The following is a 22083-nucleotide window of genomic DNA, read 5'->3' as shown; positions in this document are numbered from 1 at the left end:
CATAAAAGTTGTAGTATAATGTGTCAAAGCAGTTCTGAAAGATCATTAAAAATCATAGAGTATATCGGAAAAAGTCCTATTAGTAATTTGTAAGTGTGTCCCATATGGTCTAGCGTCGTAGGATTCCTGGTTTTCGCCCAGGTTCGACTCCTGGTATGGGAATTATTGTTTAAAACGATTCTAACCCATGATTTGTTCATCCCATAGCATTTCAAAAAAGTATCCTGAAAGCTGTCATATTAACATACACTTTTAGTATCCCCAACCCTCTGCTGTTTTCCTCAGGTCAAAATGACCCAGTCTAGATATCCCTAACCCTCTGCTGTTTCACTCAAAGGACAGCTGCAGAGGGTTGGGGGTTCTTTTATTGGATGTTAAATAAATTTAGTGTTTAATTTTGATATGAAACAAGAGTCGCAACTAAATTGTCAACTTTATTCACAATCAAACATTCATGAAAAAAAAAAAAGTGCATTCATAAATTCGAGAGGTTTTATGACATCAGAAGCGATCAAGAGTTCTGTAGAGCAGAATTTAAAAGAATGACGCGTCCAAGAGCATTCGTACATGACGTCGGCACAGAAGGCAGTTTAGCTAGTTAGTTTAGTTGATTTCCTCGACATACAACATGGAGTCGATTGTTTCCCTTTTCCTCTCCTGTTCCAATGGCCAGCTTTACAGTTGTTTTCAGATGCCTTTGTACTCATGGGGACAGTAGCTGGAAAACAGCGGCTGAGCTGGGATCCCACGCCTTAGGATAGGAAGAGATGGCTCAGATTATCAATCCATTTATATTACATTAGAAGCCTCCAACAGGAGGGTGTCTGTTGGATGATTAGGCAGAGACCGGGTCTCCCCTTGACTAATTGCAGTCATCGATCCTCTTGCTGTGGCTAGAGTTTTTTTTATAAAACAATTTTCACATGGAACCATTTCTTCTTTATTTCAGTGACACGCCATTAACAGTACGAGCCCCCCGGAAAAAAAAAGATGGAAAAGGTTCTTACACGAGGCCAAACGTGTAGTAAATGAGTTATGTGGCTGATTTTAACCGGTCAGAGCTCAAAGAGGCAACAAGGTCTTTCAATGTATGGAAAGTGTAATTAATTTAACATCAGAATTCCTCCATACACCTAGTTATCGTTCCTGGTATTTATTTTTCCGTCCTGCATTAACAGTGAGCCCCAGAGGTACTGGTGTGATGTGAAGAGCACAAACAGACGGTACTCACTCCACCATGCGGCAGCGGTGCACAGACAGTCGGTTGAAGGCGTCGTTGACGTCCGTCACATCCTTGGCGCTCCACAGACGCTCTGCCACCGCGCTGGCACGAGGCCTGCAAATGACCAGAAGAACCCCAAGAAAAGGAAAATTATCAGTATACAGTAAACATTTATTTTCATGAACATATTTAATTAGGAAACGACATACCAGAGTCTGGGTGTCAGGTTGGTGGCGTCCACATACTCGCCCCACAGACAGGCTTCTCCACCAATCACGAGCTTCTTCTGTGCGTCAGTTCCTGTTTTTAAATATAATATTTAATGGAGACGAGGCAGCCTGAGCAACATCCAGGGAATCAAACACTCCGCTGGACTAGAGAGTATAATTGTAATTAAATGAGGTATTTTATTCTATTCAGTGATTTTCTGAAAGCTAAATATTTTTTATAATTTCCCTCATTCAACAGGTTTACACATATTAGCCCAGGAGTGACAGACAAGTTCAGGACATTTCAGATACGTATCAAGAGTCAAACAATACGGATAATAAAAAGTCAGGAGCAATAAAGCAACCATGTGAGGGAGGTAAAGTCCTAACACCTGTAGAAAGCAATGTTGCATAAACAGCAAATTACCAGTCATAAAGGGGGAAAGTCTTGCCAATTAAAATCAATCATACAGACACGAACCCTTGAAGTCCTGCGGGTCGGCCCTGTAATGGCCCTGCCAGTCCTGGCCGTAGGAGATACGGTTCAGGTACCAGGGAGTGGACAGCAGGGTCTGGAACCCTGACGCCGTAACGTTTGCCATCTCACTCTGGTATTGCTCCTTGTTTCCTTTCCAAACGTGGATAAGTGTGTCTGGCTTCAGCTACACGGCACACACACACAAGCGTGAGTATCAGCAAGAGCAAGAAGAAGAACAAGGGAGTGGAGGGACGAAGACGTCTGAGCCTTTGTATCATTTCAAGACACTTGTGTCCTTGGGATTTTACTTCTGCTGAAACTATTTATGTTGCGTAATCTTTAAGCAAGTGTCTGGAAATCAAAAAAGGTTCAGTCCGCTCTCGTCTTGTAACCTGACTTTCATTCCCCCGTCGGTTGGATTTGAACCCAGGAGACGAGCTGGGTAGTCTTTCCATTGGACCGTTAGTTTATTGGGTCATTGTTGCTCCATGGCAGTGAACTAATCCCCCAATGAACGAATCAACGTGAAACCACTGAAACCAGCAGCCCCATTATGCCCCTCATGTCCGTCTCTGACTCGCTCGCCTCGTCACAACTGTGCCGTTCAAGCATGAACCTGTTCAACAAAATCCACAATTCTTTTTTTTGCCTCCACCAAATTAAATCACCTTCCCCGCTTCCCCCCAAAGAAACTGACCGTTGAAGCTGAGCGGCTCAACCTTGTAGTAGTTCTGCCAGTCCTGTTGGTAGCTAATGTAATCTAGGTACCACGGGGCGGAGAGGATGGTGGTGTAACCGGCTGCCGTGACTTTGCCCATCTCACTGTTCGCCGCGCTGTTGATCCACACATGCACTACTGTGTCTGCCTTTAGCTGCAAACAGTTACAGACCAAGCCGCTGCATTTAAGATGATACACGAGTTGTCGGTTTGGGTCAAACAAAAAAGAACATTTTGGGAAATGCATTTATTCGCGTTTTAGATTGACATCTAATCAAATAAAATTCAACTGCGCGTTCATAAATATTAGCGAAGAGCCAGATAACATGATTCTATAAAGCATATGAAGGCCTATTATAGAGCGTTAACAAGCCTATTTGATCTAAAAATATGCGTTTGTACAAAACTATTTATAAATAAGTATTACAGTCGATCGATCTGTGGGTCTACTAGTTAGTCTAGAAAAGGCCGACGTTATCATTACCTTGACGCCGTTGTCAAAGACCTCCTGCCAGATCATGTAGCCCTTCTGGGTCGTGGCGACGATATTCAAGAGTCTTTAAAAATAAAAAAAAATAAAAAAAATAAAAATAAAAAAAATAAAAAATAAAAAATCAGAAAGTCTGGAACAGAACTTGGCAAATGTGACAGAATGTTACTGTTAAACAAGCAAAATACTTTTGGATGTAGAAGGATTCCAGTTTGCTGTAGTCTTGTCCGAAGCCTTGCTGATCCATAAACTTCTGAATGTCCGGGTTGGACTTCCTGCAGGGCAATTAAGAAACACATTTTTAAAAAACTGCAGCAAAATATGAACTGCCGTCTAATCTTTGATGGCGAGGAGAATCTTTTTCTGTCTCACCAACAGGTGAAGTCGACCTCGTCTCCTCCCAGGTGAACGTAGGCGTCGGGGAACACGGTGCCGATCTCTTTGAAGAACTGGCTCATGAACTCATACGTGGAGTTCAAGATGGGGTTCACGGGCCCGAAGGAGCCGGAGGGTTTGGAGCCAGAGTAGCAGGGCGTGAGCAGACCTGGCTGGCCTGAGAGGGGGGGAAATAAATAAAAGTAGAGTTCATTGTTTAACATTTTTAAAAGAAAAAAGTCCCAAACGTTATATTCTCTGGAAGGGTGGGAATCACCAGAAGTCCCATGATATTGCGACATATTCCCTTTTTTCAACCGCAAATTGTCCCCAAAGGAAATTTTGTCTACATATTTTATCTAATAAGATAAAGTTTTCAGTCTGTTCATCTCACTTCAATCATTTTTATTGCAGCAAAATGGGACAAACTGACCAACACCGTCATAAATGTTGCACCTGACAAACTGAACAGTTTGTAGTAGAGTCTACAGTGGAGAAGTCCACTTCCTACGATCACGCTGACCTGGGACCTCTGCTGACCTCACCACAAAACACAGCACCATCTAGTGGGCTGAAAAAGCAATTGATTTTATTATTCTAGGTCCAAAAAGTTTATAAGTGATTAAATAAAAGATTGATACTTGGCTTCCGTGTATCGATACAATATCGCCACGCAAAATATCGCGATACTATGCTGCAGCGATTTTTTTTTTCCCCCCACCGCTAATTCTCTGACCTCAGGGTTCTAGGCTCAGACCTCAGCTAGTTCCAAAATGAAGACTAGCCCCAGGACCAGCACATCAGCAAGTGAAGAAGTGTAAGTTCATAGGAACTTACACGTCTACACAGGGAAGCCTGATGGAGGATACGGAAAACCAGTCTGAGCTCCACCCCAACTGCCGACTACACAGAACAGGCCTGTCAACGCTGCCAAGTTTGTGCATCCTATGAGGCAAAGAAAGGCCAGAATGTGGTACTCATGAGTCCACTAGACAGGATGTCCAGGAGCATCACTCGCGTCGCGATTATAATGGATTTTCTTTTTCTATTAAATTTTATAAGTAAATCCAAAAAATGAGTAGCACATTAATTCGAACATGTGATCCAACAAAGGTAAAGGGCAAATATGAACCATATATGCCGTTTATATTACTTGTAATTAAAGTAAACATCTGATTAGTATTTTAACAAAATTGTGTTGAATTAAATACCCCAAAATGCAGCAGGTCCACCAGACCCATGACCACTGGCTGAATAACAATAATATGAACACCACACAAGGGTTAACAATGTCTTTCCACCAACATTAACAAAACTCACCTTTGCCCCAAGACTGTGTGTGTCCTGGAGTGTCAAACTCCGGGATTACACGGATGCCTCGCAGACGGCCGAACTCAATCACCATCTTCACGTCAGCGGGTGTGTACACATGCGTGTACGGGTGGTACGCTCCCTGTGAACACGTTTAATGACTTGTGAATACAAAATAGTTTAATAACGCTAGAACAGTGTTTCCCCTAAGTTTACAGTTAAATTAGTGGTTCTCAAACATTTTCTGTAAATATCATTTTTTTAAATTGCAATCACTTAGAACAATGAAAATAAAGTTATATCTGTGCAAAAATATATATATATTTAGTTACTAAATAGCTTATTGTGGAAAACTTTACGCTAATTATTTGTTTGCAAAACGGAATGAGTGCAGGTATGTGAGCCATCACGTGTTATCAGCATTAGTAGCTGCTTTCCTCTAGAAATCATTTCCGTTTTGACAGACGAACAGCAAAAAAGACGACCTCACTTGAGATTGGCAAAACGCCAAGAATCGGCGAGTCGCTCAAGCGTAACCTGTTAACGGCGTATCGTAGCCATTTACCCGAAAGTACAGGCATTTCTCCATGTATTTACCAATGACTTAGTTGCATGTCTGTGTACATTCGTACCATGAAGCCAGCAGGCTCTTTGTTGGTACAAGACCCGAGCACTGGCTTGTTCACTTGGAGCAGGAGCGCTCCTCCGGTCCAGGAGCTACAGGCCCTAATATAACGCTAGGGGAAACACTGAAACTATACGCCGTCTTCCCCACCTGCTGGCTCAGCTCTGGGAACGTCCGGCTCATGTACGGGAAAGATGGATCGTCCACGATGTGCCAGTGGAACACGTTGAATTTGTTCATTGCCATCGTTTCCTGTATAAAACAAGTAAAGAAAAGAGGTTTTTAAGCAGCGAACACAATAATACAAAATAAAAAAAGGAAGAGGAAAACAAATCTCATTGACGTACCAGATTAGCCAAGATGACTTTAATGGGCAAGAAATGCCGAGAGCTGTCCAGCAAGATGCCTCTGTGTGCAAATCTGGGGAAATCACTGACTGACGTGGAATTGATGCTTTTCTGAAAAGATACAAAGTGTCATCTTTGTTATCTCAGTACGAGTCTAAACCTGACTCTCATGCAGTTGACCCTTGATGAAAAAATAAAAAATGTAAAGCATTCATATTGTCCCTTCACTTACAGTTCCATATTCATCTTGATACACCAACTGGCTGAACGTTTCCAGACCTTTAAAAAAAAAAAAAAAAACACTTTGTTTGTAATCATGTCAAGTTCTTGTCAGATTTGATGACACTATAAAATGTAGTTAGTCATCTGATGCCACACCTCAGATATGTGAGCAAAGTTCCACAGTTACAAAAACACATTGTAATTTTATGCTGCAGGGAGGGATGCAAAAACATCTGTTTATTAGATACCATATCCATCCATCATTGCTTTATTATATGTTTTATCTATGTTTATTGTTATGCACCTTTCACCGAGTCAAATTCCTCATATGTTCAACTTACTTGGCAATAAACACTTCTGATATACAAATAAATGGCTAGATGCACTATACACAGACAAGTTTAATCTGTGATCAACTTTAAGCTATTTATCAAGATCAAATGTCAAAAACTATGGTGCAATATTGGGTAAATAAATAATCTAAAATCCTACCATGCAAGGCTCCCCAGACCGTCGGCGCCTTCAAGACGGCATACGGCTGATCCACCGTCAGCTCATCTGTGGACACAGTTTGCATCAGTGCAGTCAAAGCTGTGCAGGCGGTTATGAGGACACTTAAGTCTTAAATACTTTAAACAGTTGGTCTCATTGACCGTGTTCATCCTGGTAAACTCCAACTTTACTGATAAGCTGTGAACTCTGGTTGTAAAATATAGAAAAAAAGAGAATCAGATGGTGTTCAAAGCATTAACTTTTCAGTTAAAGTCCCAATTCATTTGTTTTTAAATACTCTTTACAAGTAGACGGTCTGCATTCAATAAAGAAGAATCATCAGCAAAAAGTACTTGTTTTGCAGACTTTTGTGGTCTTTGCTCGTGTGAAATTAAACAGCAATGGATAAAAATCATAATTCATGAGCCTGCAGATAACAGTATGCAACTTTCCTTCCTGCAAAAGCAGCGGAGGAAGTATTCAGATCAATTACTCAAAAGAAAAAGCAGCGATACTGCAATATAAAAATGACTCCATTCCTCCAAGTAAAACTATTGCAAAATATTAGTTATGTAAAAGTATGTAAGCATATCGGCTCAATGTTAAATATCACAAGTGAAAGCACTAATGGTCCTATTGGAGTTAATGTTAACTTTGTACTTCGTTACATTTGGAGATGTTGCATGTCACGAGTGAGGAAGAGAAGTGACTCACATGACTCGTCAGATTTAACACTGGGGTAGCTGTCACATTCCGAGTCAGGTGATGTGATCCACACCTGGAGCTCCGCCAGCACCGCGGGACCGGTCCGGCTGCCTTTGCCCGGCTCCTGCCTCTTAGCGCCGGCGAACAGGTACTCATAATACCTGTGGAGGGAGACGTGGAACGGGAGGGGGCGCGTTTTAACCATGCACTTACGGGTCCCTGAACGCAACGCGGCGCTTCCCATTTATACACATTAAAACAGAGAAAGAGACTTTGAAACGAGCCGCTCACCTCCGGTACGCGTCCTGCAGGAGGCTGCAGCTCTGCCCGGCGGAGGACTCCTTGGCGTCGGATATTTTGAAGCTGACTCCGGTCAACTTGAACGAGACGGCTGAGATTTTCACTTTCTGCGGCAGAGGCCACAGGGACCCGAACTTTGAGGGTTCGGCTACGAACTCAGTCTCTTGGTCCAGTTGGTCGACTTCGTCGAGGTAGTTGTGCTGCCGCCCCTGAGAGAAGCCCAGGGCCAGCAGCACGAGCGCGAGCTGCAGGGTGGCGGTCATGTTGGTGTCCAGAAAGCGGAGTCACGAGACCGCCTATCACAACACAGCTTTATGTGGAGGGAAGGGGGCGGGGCTTTGCATGCGCCTATCACAACACAGCTTTATGTGCCAGGATGTGGGCGGGGCTTTGCATGCGCCTATCACAACACAGCTTTATGTGGAGGGAAGGGGGCGGGGCTTTGCATGCGCCTATCACAACACAGCTTTATGTGGAGGGAAGGGGGCGGGGCTTTGCATGCGCCTATCACAACACAGCTTTATGTGGAGGGAAGGGGGCGGGGCTTCGCATGCAGAAGTACAGGTCTTGCACAGATGAAAAGGGAACCTCGACCTGAAAATTTAAAAAATAATTCCTCACTCGCTATTAATTAAACATGAGGTTACATCTAAGTGCATAGAAAGCAAGGTAACCACGAAGAATACATCTTGAGTTGTGTGTATATATATATTTATTTTTTGGGATTAATTGTTTTGTTTGCTCCATTGTCTTTCTATATTTTTGTTTTCTTTTTGTTCTGTTTTGTCTCTGTCAAGCGTCTGTGAGCATTTGGATAAGCGCTATATAAATTAAATGTATTATTATTATATTTGGTATTGCATCTAATTTTATGTGCGGGCAATTTAAAGTATTTGATCATATTGTCGTTTAGAAATGTGTTTATCTTCATGTTACAGATATGCAAGTAAAGAAATCAATGCTGCATTGCACAATTCACAAAAGGTATGAAAGCCCATTTCTGCATCTGTGATGAAAAAATAAATGCCCTACAAGTCATTATAATGAGAAACTCTCAAAATGATGAGATACTAAATCTCATAATTATGACTTACTACCTCATATTTATTTCTTACTTACACACAAAGGGCTTTACATTAAAAGCAAACTTAAAAATGGATACATATGTGGTGGATACAAACATGTAAGGATACAGAGAGAAAGCGACGTTGAACGTTTCATTCATTTTTTCTTCGGAAGAATGATTCTGCTCGACCCGTCCCTCAGGTGAGAGGTATGCGGTTTCCAGTAAAAGATCAGGACAGGTTGAACCAGATAGAGAGAGATAGTGTGAGAGAGATCCCTTTTACTTTGTGAGTAGAAAAAACTCCATTCAATAAAGTCATAATGATAAAATGTTTGTGTGTTTTTTTTTCTTTTCTAAAGTACTCTCTTACAAATACACCTTGTTAGGATCCCTTCAGGATCTGTTCACACTGTGACGATCAACTTTGCTCCCAGGAGTATCGTGTCCACCAGGTGTCGCTGGTGTCATATTTAAGGAGCATTTACTGAAGGTGCCAAAGAAACTCAAAGCAACGATTAGGGAAAGACTGGGGGTGAGACGTCACGTCACAGAGCAGCCGCTTTCCTTAAGTAAGGCTTGAGCTGGTATACATGAGAAGAGTGACGAGAAATATGAAATCAGGGGTTGGATGAATGTTATGTTATAAATAATGCGTCGGTTTGTTTGTTCGGGTTTGGGAAAGACAGATGTGGAAGGAGGATGTTGTCTATATACCGGAACCCAACTTGTTTTATTTTTAAACTGTGTTACAAATAAATCTACGTGAAGTGAACGCTGATCCAAAATTAACCATGTTCTTTTACTGGATGTAAAATACACTTTTTGCAAAAATATTTCATAACAGTTTTTGATTTGGATATGAAACAAGAGTCGCAACTAAAATGTCAACATTTTATTCACAATCAAGCATTCATAAAAAAAAAGTGCATTCATAAATTCGAGAGGTTTTATGACATTAGAAGCGATCAAGAGTTCTGTAGAGCAGATTTTAAAATAATGACGTGTCCAGGAGCATTAATACAGTGACGTCGGCACAGAAGGCAGTTTGGCGTTTGATTTCTTCGACATACAACATGGAGTCGATTGTTTCCCTTTTCCTCTCCTGTTCCAATGGCCAGCTGTACAGTTGTTTCAGAAGCCTTTGTACTCATGGGGACAGTAGCTGTAAAACAGCGGCTGAGCTGGGATCCCACGCCTTAGGATAGGAAGAGATGGCTCAGATTATTGAGCATTTCATATTCAAGAGAACATTAAGAAAAAAATACGACAATGTTCTTGCACGAGGCCAAACGTGTAGTAAATGTGAGTTATGTGGAGGATTTGAACCGGTTAGAGGCAACACGTCTTTCAATGTATGGAAAGGGCCTTCAAATGTAATTAATTTAACATCAGAATTCCTCCATACACCTAGTTATCGTTCCTGGTATTTATTTTTCCGTCCTGCATTAACAGTGAGCCCCAGAGGTACTGGTGTGATGTGAAGAGCACAAACAGACGGTACTCACTCCACCATGCGGCAGCGGTGCACAGACAGTCGGTTGAAGGCGTCGTTGACGTCCGTCACATCCTTGGCGCTCCACAGACGCTCTGCCACCGCGCTGGCACGAGGCCTGCAAATGACCAGAAGAACCCCAAGAAAAGGAAAATTATCAGTATACAGTAAACATTTATTTTCATGAACATATTTAATTAGGAAACGACATACCAGAGTCTGGGTGTCAGGTTGGTGGCGTCCACATACTCGCCCCACAGACAGGCTTCTCCACCAATCACGAGCTTCTTCTGTGCGTCAGTTCCTGTTTTTAAATATAATATTTAATGGAGACGAGGCAGCCTGAGCAACATCCAGGGAATCAAACACTCCGCTGGACTAGAGAGTATAATTGTAATTAAATTAGGTATTTTATTCTATTCAGTGATTTTCTGAAAGCTAAATATTTGTAATAATTTCCCTCATTCAACAGGTTTACACATATTAGCCCAGGAGTGACAGACAACTTCAGGACATTTCAGATACGTATCAAGAGTCAAACTGTTGAGGATTGGGTTATGTAAAGTACGAGTTCTTCTCTTTTCTTTGCTTTTCTACGTACTTTTCATTCTAAGTTCTTTACATTTTCTCTTTATGCATTATAACTAAATTGCTTTAAGTGAAATAGTCTTACATCACAATGCATTATAAATTGTTTTAAGTAAAATGATCTTTTATCACGATGATTATAACTAATTGTTTTGATTGAAATAATATTTTTATCATGCTGCATTATGCTAATTGTATTGAGTGAAATAGTGCTTAAATACGCTGTAGTACATTCCTGTTTTTTTTAAATGGCATTTTAACGACATTTAAATAAGGTCATAGCAGACGAAAGACGGGTCTAAATATGGTCCAGTTGTTTATCAGCTGACCTTGAGTAGCTTTTCCGAAAAAAACACACTATTGAGCGTGTGACCAAGGTCAAAGCAGATTGTAATCACATGCACCTGTTACTCCCACTATGTTTTGACAGAGATCTTCCCACGCACTTGCCTATATATACACACACTCTGATAACCGCACACTTCTTCAGTTCCTCTTGGGCTCTGTCCCTGAGATGGACTTCCCCACTTGTAACTGGTACCTGTTTCTAAGAGCTGAGGGGATTTCCTCCAAGACAAAAAAAGAATCAGTTATGGTACTGTGTGTATAATAACTCTTGTTGAAATAAAACGTATACTCTCAAACAAGAGTGTAGAACTCTACTCAATGGGGACTCCCGTTTAATGGAAGAAGATAACTTCCAGGTTTTTCGAGACGAAGAAGGTAACACCGGGCCGAGGCCATTGACCAGGGAACACAATCCCACCTCGTTTCCAGATCCAGACAAATGTAAGTAATCGTTTGGGTTGCACTGTGTGTAAAACGGTTCATCTTCCTTTCCTGTTAGAGGAAACAGTTCGGTGGATCACTGTGGCTCAATGAAATAGGAAGGCCACAGGGAAAAACTGAACGAATGGGGTTTTTAACATCCGTCATTATCTCTATAAATTGTAATCGAAAGCAAACTGAGAGGGAAACCTCAGGCTTCTAAAACGGGCCCTCCTTACACGACTGGCGTAAGGAGTAGGCGTCCCCTAAGTTCTGACCAGGTCAGGGCCGTCCCGTTACAAAACAATACGGATAACAAAATCAGAGCAACAAAACAACCATGTGAGGGAGGTAAAGTCCTAACACCTGTAGTTAAAATGCTGGAGGAAAACAAAGCAATGTTGCATAAACAGCAAATCCCCAGTCATAAAGGGAGAAAGTCTTGCCAATAAAAATGAAGCTCCAGCGTAAGTTCAGTCAGGGAGACACTCTTTACTCTCCAGTTCATTCATAAGCTCAGTCTCTAAGTCTCACAGCCATTACTCCATCAGCTGATTGGGGTGTGTGTGTTGAATGAACCAACCAGTCGGAGTCGGTGCAGTTTCCGTTAATCAATCACAGCGTTGTCAAACGTTTAAATATCTTCTTCCCTCTGCTGCTGGCAGTTGTCATTTCAGCTCAAACCGATGCGAATGGGGGAGATTGTTCTTCTGCCTGTACCGTCTTTCCATGTCACCGTGTTCACTCATTATTTACCACTACTCCCATTGGACAGCCCCATTATGCCCCTCATGTCCGTCTCTGACTCGCTCTCCTCGTCACAACTGTGCTGTTTTCAAGCATAAACCTGTTGAATAAAATCCCCTTTTTTTTGCCTCCACCAAATTAAAATCACCTTCCCAAAAAAAAATTAAAAACTGACCGTTGAAGCTGAGCGGCTCAACCTTGTAGTACTTGGTCCAGTCCTGTCGATAGCTAATGTAATCTAGGTACCACGGGGCGGAGAGGATGGTGGTGAAACCGGCTGCCGTGACCCTGCTCATCTCATCATTCGCCCCGCGGCCGATCCACACATGCACCACCGTGTCTGGCTTTAGCTGCAAACAGTTACAGACCAAGCTGCTGTATTTAAGATGGTTGATACGTTTAACATTTTGGGAAATGCATTTATTCGCGTTTTAGATCGATGTCTGAATGCTAAATAAGAAGCTGGTTAGCTTAGCTTGAGAATATAAAACAAATAAGACCATTTCTCAAAATATCAAAACACAAATGATCTATAAATGGTGATCAAGTTTGCAATGTTCTGATTTTTTTTTCTTGAGTTTTAAGAAAATTAATTGACAGCATACACAAGCATTTACAAAAAAGATACATATATACACACACAAATATACATATATACATTTATTTCGGGGGAAATTCAACTGCGTGTTCATAAATATTACCGAAGAACCAGATAATAGGATTCTATAAAGCATATGAAGGCCTATTATAGAGAGTTAACAAGCCTATCTATAGATATCTCTCTTATTTATATATATATATATATATATATATATATATATATATATATATATATATATATATATATATATATATATATATATATATATATATATATATATATATATATATATATATATATATATATATATATATATATATATATATATATATAAACTAAAACTATGCATTTATACAAAACTATTCATGAATCAGTATTACAGTCACCGGCTGATCGATCTGTGCGTCTCTACTAGTTAGTCTAGAAAAGGCCGACGCTATTATCATTATTATTATTATTATTATTATTATTATTATTATCATCATCATCATCATCATCATCTCATTATATAACTCTTCAGTTACCTTGACACCGTTGTCAAAGACCTCCTGCCAGATCATGTAGCCCTTCTTGGTCGTGGCGACGATATTCAAGAGTCTATGAGAAACAAAAAAAAAGGAACCAAATAAATGAATTCTTTGCCTTTTTAAGGAACATAACAAAACTTGAAAAATGTGACAGAATGTTACTGTTAAACAAACAAAATACTTTTGGATGTAGAAGGATTCCAGTTTTTTGTAGTCTTGTCCGAAGCCTTGCTGATCCATAAACTTCTGAATGTCCGGGTTGGACTTCCTGCAGGGCAATTAAGAAACAAATGTAATAAAAAATAATAAAAGAAATGCAGCAAAATATGAACTGCCGTCTAATCTTTTTCTGTCTCACCAACAGCTGAAGTCGACCTCGTCTCCTCCCAGGTGAACGTAGGCGTCGGGGAACACGGTGCCGATCTCTTTGAAGAACTGGCTCATGAACTCATACGTGGAGTTCAAGATGGGGTTCACGGGCCCGAAGGAGCCGGAGGGTTTGGAGCCAGAGTAGCAGGGCGTGAGCAGACCTGGCTGGCCTGAGAGGGGGGGAAATAAATAAAAGTAGAGTTCATTATTATTGACATTTTAAAAAAAAAAAAATGCAAAAGAAAAAAAGGTGTTAACCCTTGTGTGGTGTGTATGTGTTGTGAAGTAAAGGAATAAAAATGAGTAGCATATTAATTCATACATGTGATCAAACAAAGGTAAATGATAAATATTAACCATATATGCTGTTTATATTGTTTGTAATTGGGATGAAGTAAATATCTGATGAGTATTTTAACATAAAATTGTGTGATTGTGTTGCATTAAATACCCCAAAATGCACACCACACAAGGGTTAACAATGTCTTTCCACCAACATTAACAAAACTCACCTTTGCCCCAAGACTGTGTGTGTCCTGGAGTGTCAAACTCCGGGATTACACGGATGCCTCGCAGACGGCCGAACTCAATCACCATCTTCACGTCAGCGGGTGTGTACACATGCGTGTACGGGTGGTACGCTCCCTGTGAACACGTTTAATGACTTGTGAGAAAAATAGTTTGACATTACCAGTATTAAGATGTGTTTTTGAGGTTATTAAGGTGTCATTTCTGTATGTGATGGACTTAAGAGCAGCTATTGCCTCATAGACACAGGTCACTGGTTACCATGGTGATTGGGACACCAGGGTGAAGGGGCAGATCTTAAGACTGGGAGTGGAGACTCAGCCGAACGCGTTTATGCTTGTTATGTTTGTAGAGTTAAACATGTGAGCGTGAGCGTCTTAAGACTGTGGAGCTGTCAACTGACCAACTGTCAGTTTGCTCCTCCTGCATGTGTGTGCATGTTACTGGTTGTCATGGTGACAGAGCACCAGGGTGAGAGGCAGACTGGACTGTGAATTTCAACTAGTGAACCGGAGCAGTTGGCTGGACTTCATGTCACTTTCAGGCTTGTTGACAGAAAAGTATAAGTGTGTTGTATTCCACGACGCATGTGTACCACAAGCACAATATTCCCTACGTTTCAATCCAGCAATGGTGTATATAAGAGTGAAAATTGTGGGACAAAAGACAAGTTGTGGGACAAAAAGACAAGTTTCTGTCGCTCCCTGTCGTCAGTTGGCTCTCCACTTTAGCTCTGAACATTCCGTGCCATACACACCCATTGTAAACTCTGAAATGGTCCCAAAGTATTCCTAAACTTGAACAATTACATGAAAACTGTGCTAGCTATCAAAAAATTTCCAATTGGGTAAATAAACTCCAGACTTTTGGTAACGTTTTAAACCTTAAATAATTTATCTACGTTAAATGATGGCGAGTCACTATGGGCACAAAGATGAGTGCCCATAGTGATGAAGATGTTTTTGCTCTCTTCACATTGAAACCCTAAAACCGGGAAAACGGCGAGTCGAATCACTTAGAAAAGTCATAGCACACGATTCCCGATGCAAGCCGCATGTTTTGATGTATTTTGACGTGTGTGCTGGTAATGCCGTGGAAGGAGATACTCGCCAAAGTTTTGTGGGACTATGATTATTATTATTAAGCCCGCAGGAGAACAGACAGTGTGCTTGCCAGCAGGGCTCTATGACCCCTTGCGGCTAAGCCAGACCGAATAACGCTACTCAATACAACTATACGCCGTCTTCCCCACCTGCTGGCTCAGCTCTGGGAACGTCCGGCTCATGTACGGGAAAGATGGATCGTCCACGATGTGCCAGTGGAACACGTTGAATTTGTTCATTGCCATCGTTTCCTGTATAAAACAAAACAAGTAAAGAAAAGAGGTTTTTAAGCAGCGAACACAATAATACAAAATAAAAAAGGAAGAGGAAAACAAATCTCATTGACGTACCAGATTAGCCAAGATGACTTTAATGGGCAAGAAATGCCGAGAGCTGTCCAGCAAGATGCCTCTGTGTGCAAATCTGGGGAAATCACTGATTGATGTGGAATTGATGCTTTTCTGAAAAGATACAAAGTGTCATCTTTGTTGTCTCAGTACGAGTCTAAACCTGACTCTCATGCAGTTGACCCTTGATGAAAAAATATACATATTGTCCCTTCACTTACAGTTCCATATTCATCTTCATACACCAACTGGCTGAACGTTTCCAGACCTAAAAGCAATGCCAAAAAATAAAGAATAATTGTTAGTAACCTGGTCAAGTTCTTGTCAGATTTTATGACACTATAAAATGTAGTTAATGTCATCTGATGCCACACCTTAGATATGTGAGCAAAGTTCCACAGTTACAAAAACAGATTGTAATTGTATGCTGCGGGGAGGGACGCCGAAACATCCGTTTATTATTTACCATATCTATCTATTATTATATACGTTCATCGTTTTTATTATTTTATTCTATGTCTAGGTTTGTGTTCATTTAAAAAAAATGTATTCTATGTTTATTGTTTTTATTCTATGTTCGTTGTTATGCACCTTTCACTGAGTCAAATTCCATGTACATTCAACTTACTTGGCATTAAAGACTGATATACAAATACATGCGAGATGCACTTTACACAAACAAGTTTCATCTATGATCAACTTTAAAAACTATGTCAAAAACTATGGTGCAATATTGGGATTTTTTTTTATAAATCCTACCATGCAAGATTCCCCAGACCGTCGGCGCCACCAATAAGGCTTGAGGCTTATAGTCGGGAGAAATCTGATCCACTACCAGCTCATCTGTGGACACAAACAGTTGTGTATTTCATTTACACAGTCAGTGTCAAAGCTTTGCAAGTGGTTATTATTATACTTAAGTCAAGGTATTAATTACTGGGGGGGCTTTAAAACCTGTTAATTAGGGGACCCTTTTATATCAGGTCACAAGATACAAATCAAGAAAAGAACATGGTATAAATCCAAAAAACTAAAGAAAAACATGTTGGGTATCAAATTAAACACAAACATCCCCATGTACAACTTCTAAACACAACTCAAACAATAAATAGGATTAGGGAGTAGGGTTTAGGGTTAGGGTTAGGGGGAGGGCTTAAAGGGCTACGTAAAATCCCAATTCAAAAACATTTAAAATACTCTGTTACAAGTAGAAGGTCTGCGTTCAATAAAGAAGAATCATCAGCATCACCTTTCAGTATTAAAGGGTAAACGTACTCGTTTGGCAGACTTTTCTGTAGTCTTTGCTCATGTGAAATTAAACAGCTATGGATAAATATAATTCATGAGCAGAGGCCTGCAGACAACAGTATGCAACTTCCCTTTCTGGAAAAGCAGTGGGGGAGGAAGTATTCAAATCAATTCTGAAAATAACCTCAAAGGTTACCACTATTGCAAAAGTGCAACATGATAGGATACTTAAATGTGGACTCCTACATATTAGATCTTTGTCTTCTAAAGCTGTATTAGTAAATTCATTAATATCAGGTAATGATATTAATGATCTCCAAAGACCCCACCCACCCTGGACATGCACTGTTTGCTCCCCTTCCATCTGGAAGGAGATACAGGACAATTAAAACACGCACAAACAGACCACAAAACAGCTTTTACCCACAGGCTCTCAAATGTATAGAACGTATGTTGGGGGCTAAAGCTTTCAGTTATCAAGCTCCTCTTCTGTGGAATCAGCTTCCACTTTCAGTCCGGGGGGCAGACAGTCCCCTCATTTAAGAGTAGACTTAAGACTTTCCTCTTTGATAGCGTATAGTTAGGGCTGTTTCAGGCTTATAGTTAGGGCTGTTTCAGGCGTATAGTTAGGGCTGTTTCAGGCGTATAGTTAGGGCTGGCTCAGGTTTACCTGGCCCTGCTGATGGAACCGGCCTGGATCCAGGCCTGCCAGCTGCCATGGCCCTGCTGATGCCCCTCCTCTCTACCTCCTTCTGCTTAATGGGTCGTGGCTATCTGGATCATGGACCATGCATACTACTCATTATATGAATAATTTCTGTCACATTCATGTAATGTGCTGTAACTCCGTTACGTTATTCATTCTGGTCACATGACATCTATTGCTTCTGTCCATCCGGGGAGAGGGATCCTCCTCTGTTGCTCTCCCTCAGGTTTCTTCCCCTTTTTTTTCCCTGTGAAAGGGTTTTTACTGTCTTTATTGGGGGAGTTTTTCCTGATCCGATGTGAGGTCCCGGGACAGGGATGTCATGTGTACAGATTGTAAAGACCTCCGAGGCAAACTTGTATTTGTGATGTTGGGCTATACAAAATAAACTGAATATCATTCACACTGTCAATGAGACAGCCAGGCGAGTTTCCTCGACACCAGCTTAAAAAGATCTCCAACTGTCCTTGGAGATTCGGACCCTTTAAATGGAGAGCTGGTATATTAGATAGGCCTGTCAGAGGGGCTTATCTCCCGGATATAACATTAGCAATACTGCAAAATAAAAATGACTCCAAGTAAAACTATTGCTTTGAAAATATCAGTTAAGTAAAAGTATGTAAGCAGTATTGGCTCAATGTTAAATATCATAAGTGAAAGTACGAAAATGGTCCCTTTAGAGCTAATCTTACTTTGTAACTAACCAACTGTGTACTTTGTTTAATTTTGGAGATGACTGCATGTGACATGAATGAGGAAGAGAAGTGACTCACATGACTCGTTAGATTTAACACTGGGGTAGCTGTCACATTCTGAGTCCGGTGATGTGTACCACACACTCAGCTCCTCCAGCACCGCGGGACCGGTCCGGCTGCCTTTGCCCGGCTCCGGCCTCTTAGCGCCGGCGAACAGGTACTCATAATACCTGTGGAGGGAGACGAGGAACGGGAGGAGCGCTTTAGCACGGCAAGGCAAAGCAGCGCCGCTGTGCCCGTTTTCGGACAATTTCTATTTTATTTTGTTTGAACGTTTCCTTAATTATCTCCAGAACCACATCGTTGTTTAACTTCATTTGAAGCTCTACAGTTCCACAACCCTTGTGAGAAGATACATATGGTGTAAAACATAATTAAGGTAACTGTTAAGTTTAAGTATTTACGTAAACTCCGCCGACTATACTGCTGCTCCGTCAGCGTGCCGCGGCGGCCGTAAGGTTTCACTAAATCCAAGATAAATACCCTTTACAAAGTCTATTTCCCTAACAAACACATCTCAGTAACCGTACGGGCTCGTGGGAATCTAACAAAGTAATCAAAATCTTTACGAACTCAATATTAGTACCTGTAAAATCACAAATCGGCCGGAGGTTTCTTTTTCTTCTTCTCTGTCTCACAAATCCGCTTCCTGTGACTTACGTGTACCCCCACATTCTAGAAACACCTCTGGTCTCTCGTGAGACAATGTATTGTCATCAAACCTTTCTATTTTTGAACCGAACGACACGTTTCTTTTGACTAAAACACCTTCCCAATATATCAAAGCTTGGTTTTACAGTGGTTTTTGTTGCATATTCTGATTATTTATGTCCTAAGCTTTCCAAAAAGGTGTCCTATTAGTATGTTGGATGTTGGTAAGGGCCTGAACCATGGAGTTTGTAAAAGTTCGGCTACTTTTTTGGGGGGAAATCTAGCATAGATCATGCTGGACATTAATAGTTATGATCAAAATATGTTAAAAAAAAAAGTGTTTTTTTTTTTAAATATACATTTTATTCACAAATAAATTCTGAAAAAAAAATAAATAAAATAATACAAGAAATATAACTCATTTGGGGTTCATGCGACTACTTTAATAAAATAAAGACGTAAAAAAAGACCATATACGAGCCTCAGGCTTCAAGAGGTTAAGCATGCGGTTACAGGTCTGTGTGCCTTCTAGTTACACATTAAAGCAGAGAAAGAGACTTTGAAACGAGCCGCTCACCTCCTGAACGCGTCCTGCAGGAGGCTGCAGCTCTGCCCGCTGAGAAGCTCCTCAACATCGACTATTTTGAAGCTGTCGCTCAACTTGAACGAGACGGCTGAGATTTTCACTTTCTGCGGCAGAGGCCACAGGGACCCGAACTTTGAGGGTTCGGCTACGAACTCAGTCTCTTGGTCCAGTTGGTCGACTTTGTCGAGGTAGTTGTGCTGCCGCCCCTGAGAGAAGCCCAGGGCCAGCAGCACGAGCGCGAGCTGCAGGGTGGCGGTCATGTTGGTGTCCAGAAAGCGGAGTCACGGAACTGCCCATCACAACACAGCTTTATGTGGAGGGAAGGGGGCGGGGCTCCACATGCGTCTATCACAACACAGCTTTATGTGGAGGGAAGGGGGCGGGGCTCCACATGCGTCTATCACAACACACCTTTATGTGCAGGGAAGGGGGCGGGGCTTCACATGCGTCTATCACAACACAGCTTTATGTGCAGGGAAGGGGGCGGGGCTTCACATGCGTCTATCACAACACAGCTTTATGTGCAGGGAAGTGGGCGGGGCTTCACATACGCCTAAACACGTCTTTACATTAAAAGCAAACATAAAAATGGATACATATGTGGTGGATAAAAACATTTAAAGACACAGAGAGAAAGAGCCGTTGAACGTTTCATTCATTTTTTCTTCGGAAGAATGATTCTGCTCGACCCGTTCCTCAGGTGAGAGGGACGTGGTTTCCAGTAAAAGATCAGGGCAGGTTGAACCAGATAGAGAGAGATAGTGTGAGAGAGTTGTTACTTTGTGAAGCTAGTAACCCTTAACCTTTACTTTAGTATTTCCATAACTTAATATAAACAAAATCATGAGATAAATTAGAGCTGAAACAATAATCAGAGGCAAACCTAACTTGAGTAGAAAAACCTCCATTCACTAAAAAGTCATGATGATCAAATGTTTGTGTTGTTTGCCAATTGTTTTGCTCTTTTTTTCCGAAAGTAAAAAGTAAGTGGAAAGAGATGCTATTTCTCTGATCTTTGTAGCGTTTGAAGATCATTAAATCTGCACGCACAATTATCCAGATGACTGACGTCTGGTGAGAATTAACGAGACTGTTTGAGGGCGGATCAGCCTTTGAGAAACTGACATAGCCTGACGTCAATCATCTCGGTAATTTAAGATGGATAAAAGGACATTTGATCGACTTTGTTGAACCAGGTACGAGGAATGGGGCCCTGTTCACACTGTGACAATCAACTTTACTCCCAGGAATATTGTGTCCACCAGGTGTCACTCGTGTCATATTTATGGAGCATTTACTAACTGAAAGATGTTTTTCAGCACACCACTATATCAATCATTTATCATTTAAAAGTCGGTCAAATACATGTAAAATAAAAACAATTTACCATCCCGAATCCCAAATTATTTTTTTTGAATTTCTCTTATTAAAACTCTAAGTTTGTCTATTAGAGGTCTCACAGGGATTTAGACCAGAGGTCTAATTGACCCCATAACATACATTTTATCATATGTGAACACATTTTTGGCAAAAAGAATGAACATATATTCATATTTATGCATATTTATGTTCGTCTTTTGTCACCTTCAAACTTGCAAGGCCAGTTTGTGGCAGTGGGAGGGTTTTATTAACGTGGGAAGCAAATAAAAGAAAATATTATTAAAGATTGATTCAGCAGATGTTTTTGTTTGTACAAAGACAGCAGGGGGAAGTAAAGTCAATGTCAACCACACACGAGGGATACTAAATACATGGATTATTCCCCCTGTTCCAGCTTTAATCTTAGGCCCTCTTCACCTCAGGAACAGGTTGTCCACTAGATGTCGCTCTTGTCATCTCTAGTGAAACATGTGCTGCCATCCTTACAATTAAAATACACTTCTCTGAGGAACACTGTGCTGTAATACTGAATATGAAGCCACAGTAATAGTGTAATTTCTGTCTTCATAAACACACATTTTATGGGAAAAGAAATCAGAAGTGAGTGTGTGTGTATGTGTGTGTGTGTGTGTGTGTGTGTGTGTGTGTGTGTGTGTGTGTGTGTGTGTGTGTGTGTGTGTGTGTGTGTGTGTGTGTGTGTGTGACAGCTCTAACCCCCACAGCACAAACACAGAAACACAAACAGAATAGGAACGTCGCAGCACCTCAAGGGACGACTGAAAAGTTTAGTCACAGCCAAAAGTCTCGTCAACGAGGACCGCAGCAGTGACTCACGCGATGAGCGGGTTAGAATGGGACTTCCTGTTCCCAGCCTCCCACCCAGAACCCACAGTGTCTTTATAATCCCAGGAGTGATATTCAGTGGTGAGTTGGCTGTGACTCAGTCAAACTTTATGGTCTTTTCTACATGCTAATGTTTTTAAATGTAGTTAAAACAATAAGGGCAATGAGTCCCTCCCATGTTTTTCTCTAAAATTTACAAGATCATTTAAAACTACATACAAAATAAATAAACCTAAAGTTTCACTCAAAAAACATTTCAACTATGTTACCAATACATGGTATTA

General features: G+C 41.1%; 2 protein-coding genes across 5 annotated transcripts; both read right to left on the bottom strand.

The window, feature by feature from the left end:
- Window positions 1-421: 421 nt before the first annotated feature.
- On the bottom strand, window positions 422-7758 carry LOC306751997 (beta-hexosaminidase subunit beta-like). Of its 4 annotated transcripts, none has more exons than XM_079235686.1 (14): window positions 7486-7758; window positions 7204-7355; window positions 6490-6555; window positions 6008-6054; window positions 5776-5886; window positions 5579-5680; window positions 4813-4945; window positions 3490-3670; window positions 3306-3392; window positions 3112-3184; window positions 2607-2781; window positions 1432-1522; window positions 1232-1336; window positions 422-751 (listed from the first exon to the last, which is right to left on the bottom strand). In XM_079235686.1, the coding sequence occupies exons 1-14, from the start codon at window positions 7755-7757 to the stop codon at window positions 688-690; spliced, it is 1659 nt and encodes a 552-aa protein (XP_079091812.1). In that variant the 5' UTR covers window position 7758; the 3' UTR covers window positions 422-687. The 4 variants fall into 4 exon arrangements, 3 of the variants coding, with proteins under 3 accessions (XP_079091812.1, XP_079091811.1, XP_079091813.1); XM_079235685.1 differs by lacking the exon at window positions 2607-2781 and adding an exon at window positions 1913-2093; XR_013771214.1 differs by lacking the exons at window positions 422-751; window positions 1232-1336 and adding an exon at window positions 1913-2093.
- A 1685-nt stretch (window positions 7759-9443) lies between these two features.
- On the bottom strand, window positions 9444-15744 carry LOC306751212 (beta-hexosaminidase subunit beta-like). Its single transcript, XM_079234760.1, has 10 exons — window positions 15634-15744; window positions 15433-15534; window positions 14165-14297; window positions 13642-13822; window positions 13465-13551; window positions 13281-13353; window positions 12331-12505; window positions 10266-10356; window positions 10066-10170; window positions 9444-9755 (listed from the first exon to the last, which is right to left on the bottom strand). The coding sequence occupies exons 2-10, from the start codon at window positions 15526-15528 to the stop codon at window positions 9692-9694; spliced, it is 1005 nt and encodes a 334-aa protein (XP_079090886.1). The 5' UTR covers window positions 15529-15534; window positions 15634-15744; the 3' UTR covers window positions 9444-9691.
- Window positions 15745-22083: the final 6339 nt, after the last annotated feature.

This window comes from Taurulus bubalis (assembly GCF_910589615.1).
Source record: "Taurulus bubalis genome assembly, chromosome: 19".
Classification (NCBI taxonomy): Eukaryota; Metazoa; Chordata; class Actinopteri; order Perciformes; family Cottidae; genus Taurulus; species Taurulus bubalis.
Note: the sequence above shows the minus strand (reverse complement) of the source record. Positions and strands in the feature narration are given on the sequence as shown.

Coding starts and splice junctions, on each gene's coding strand:
- LOC306751997 (XM_079235685.1), bottom strand. CDS start 7,757: ATGACCGCCACCCTGCAGCTCGCGCTCGTGCTGCTGGCCCTGGGCTTC. Junction 6,556..7,203: donor TGTTAAATCTGACGAGTCAT/GTGAGTCACTTC, acceptor CTGTGTCCACAG/ATGAGCTGACGGTGGATCAG. Junction 3,185..3,305: donor GAATCCTTCTACATCCAAAA/GTATTTTGCTTG, acceptor TTATTTTTAAAG/ACTCTTGAATATCGTCGCCA.
- LOC306751212 (XM_079234760.1), bottom strand. CDS start 15,528: ATGGCAATGAACAAATTCAACGTGTTCCACTGGCACATCGTGGACGAT. Junction 14,298..15,432: donor TCCCAGAGCTGAGCCAGCAG/GTGGGGAAGACG, acceptor ACGTGTTCACAG/GGAGCGTACCACCCGTACAC. Junction 10,357..12,330: donor TGAGCCGCTCAGCTTCAACG/GTCAGTTTTTAA, acceptor ATTTAAAAACAG/GAACTGACGCACAGAAGAAG.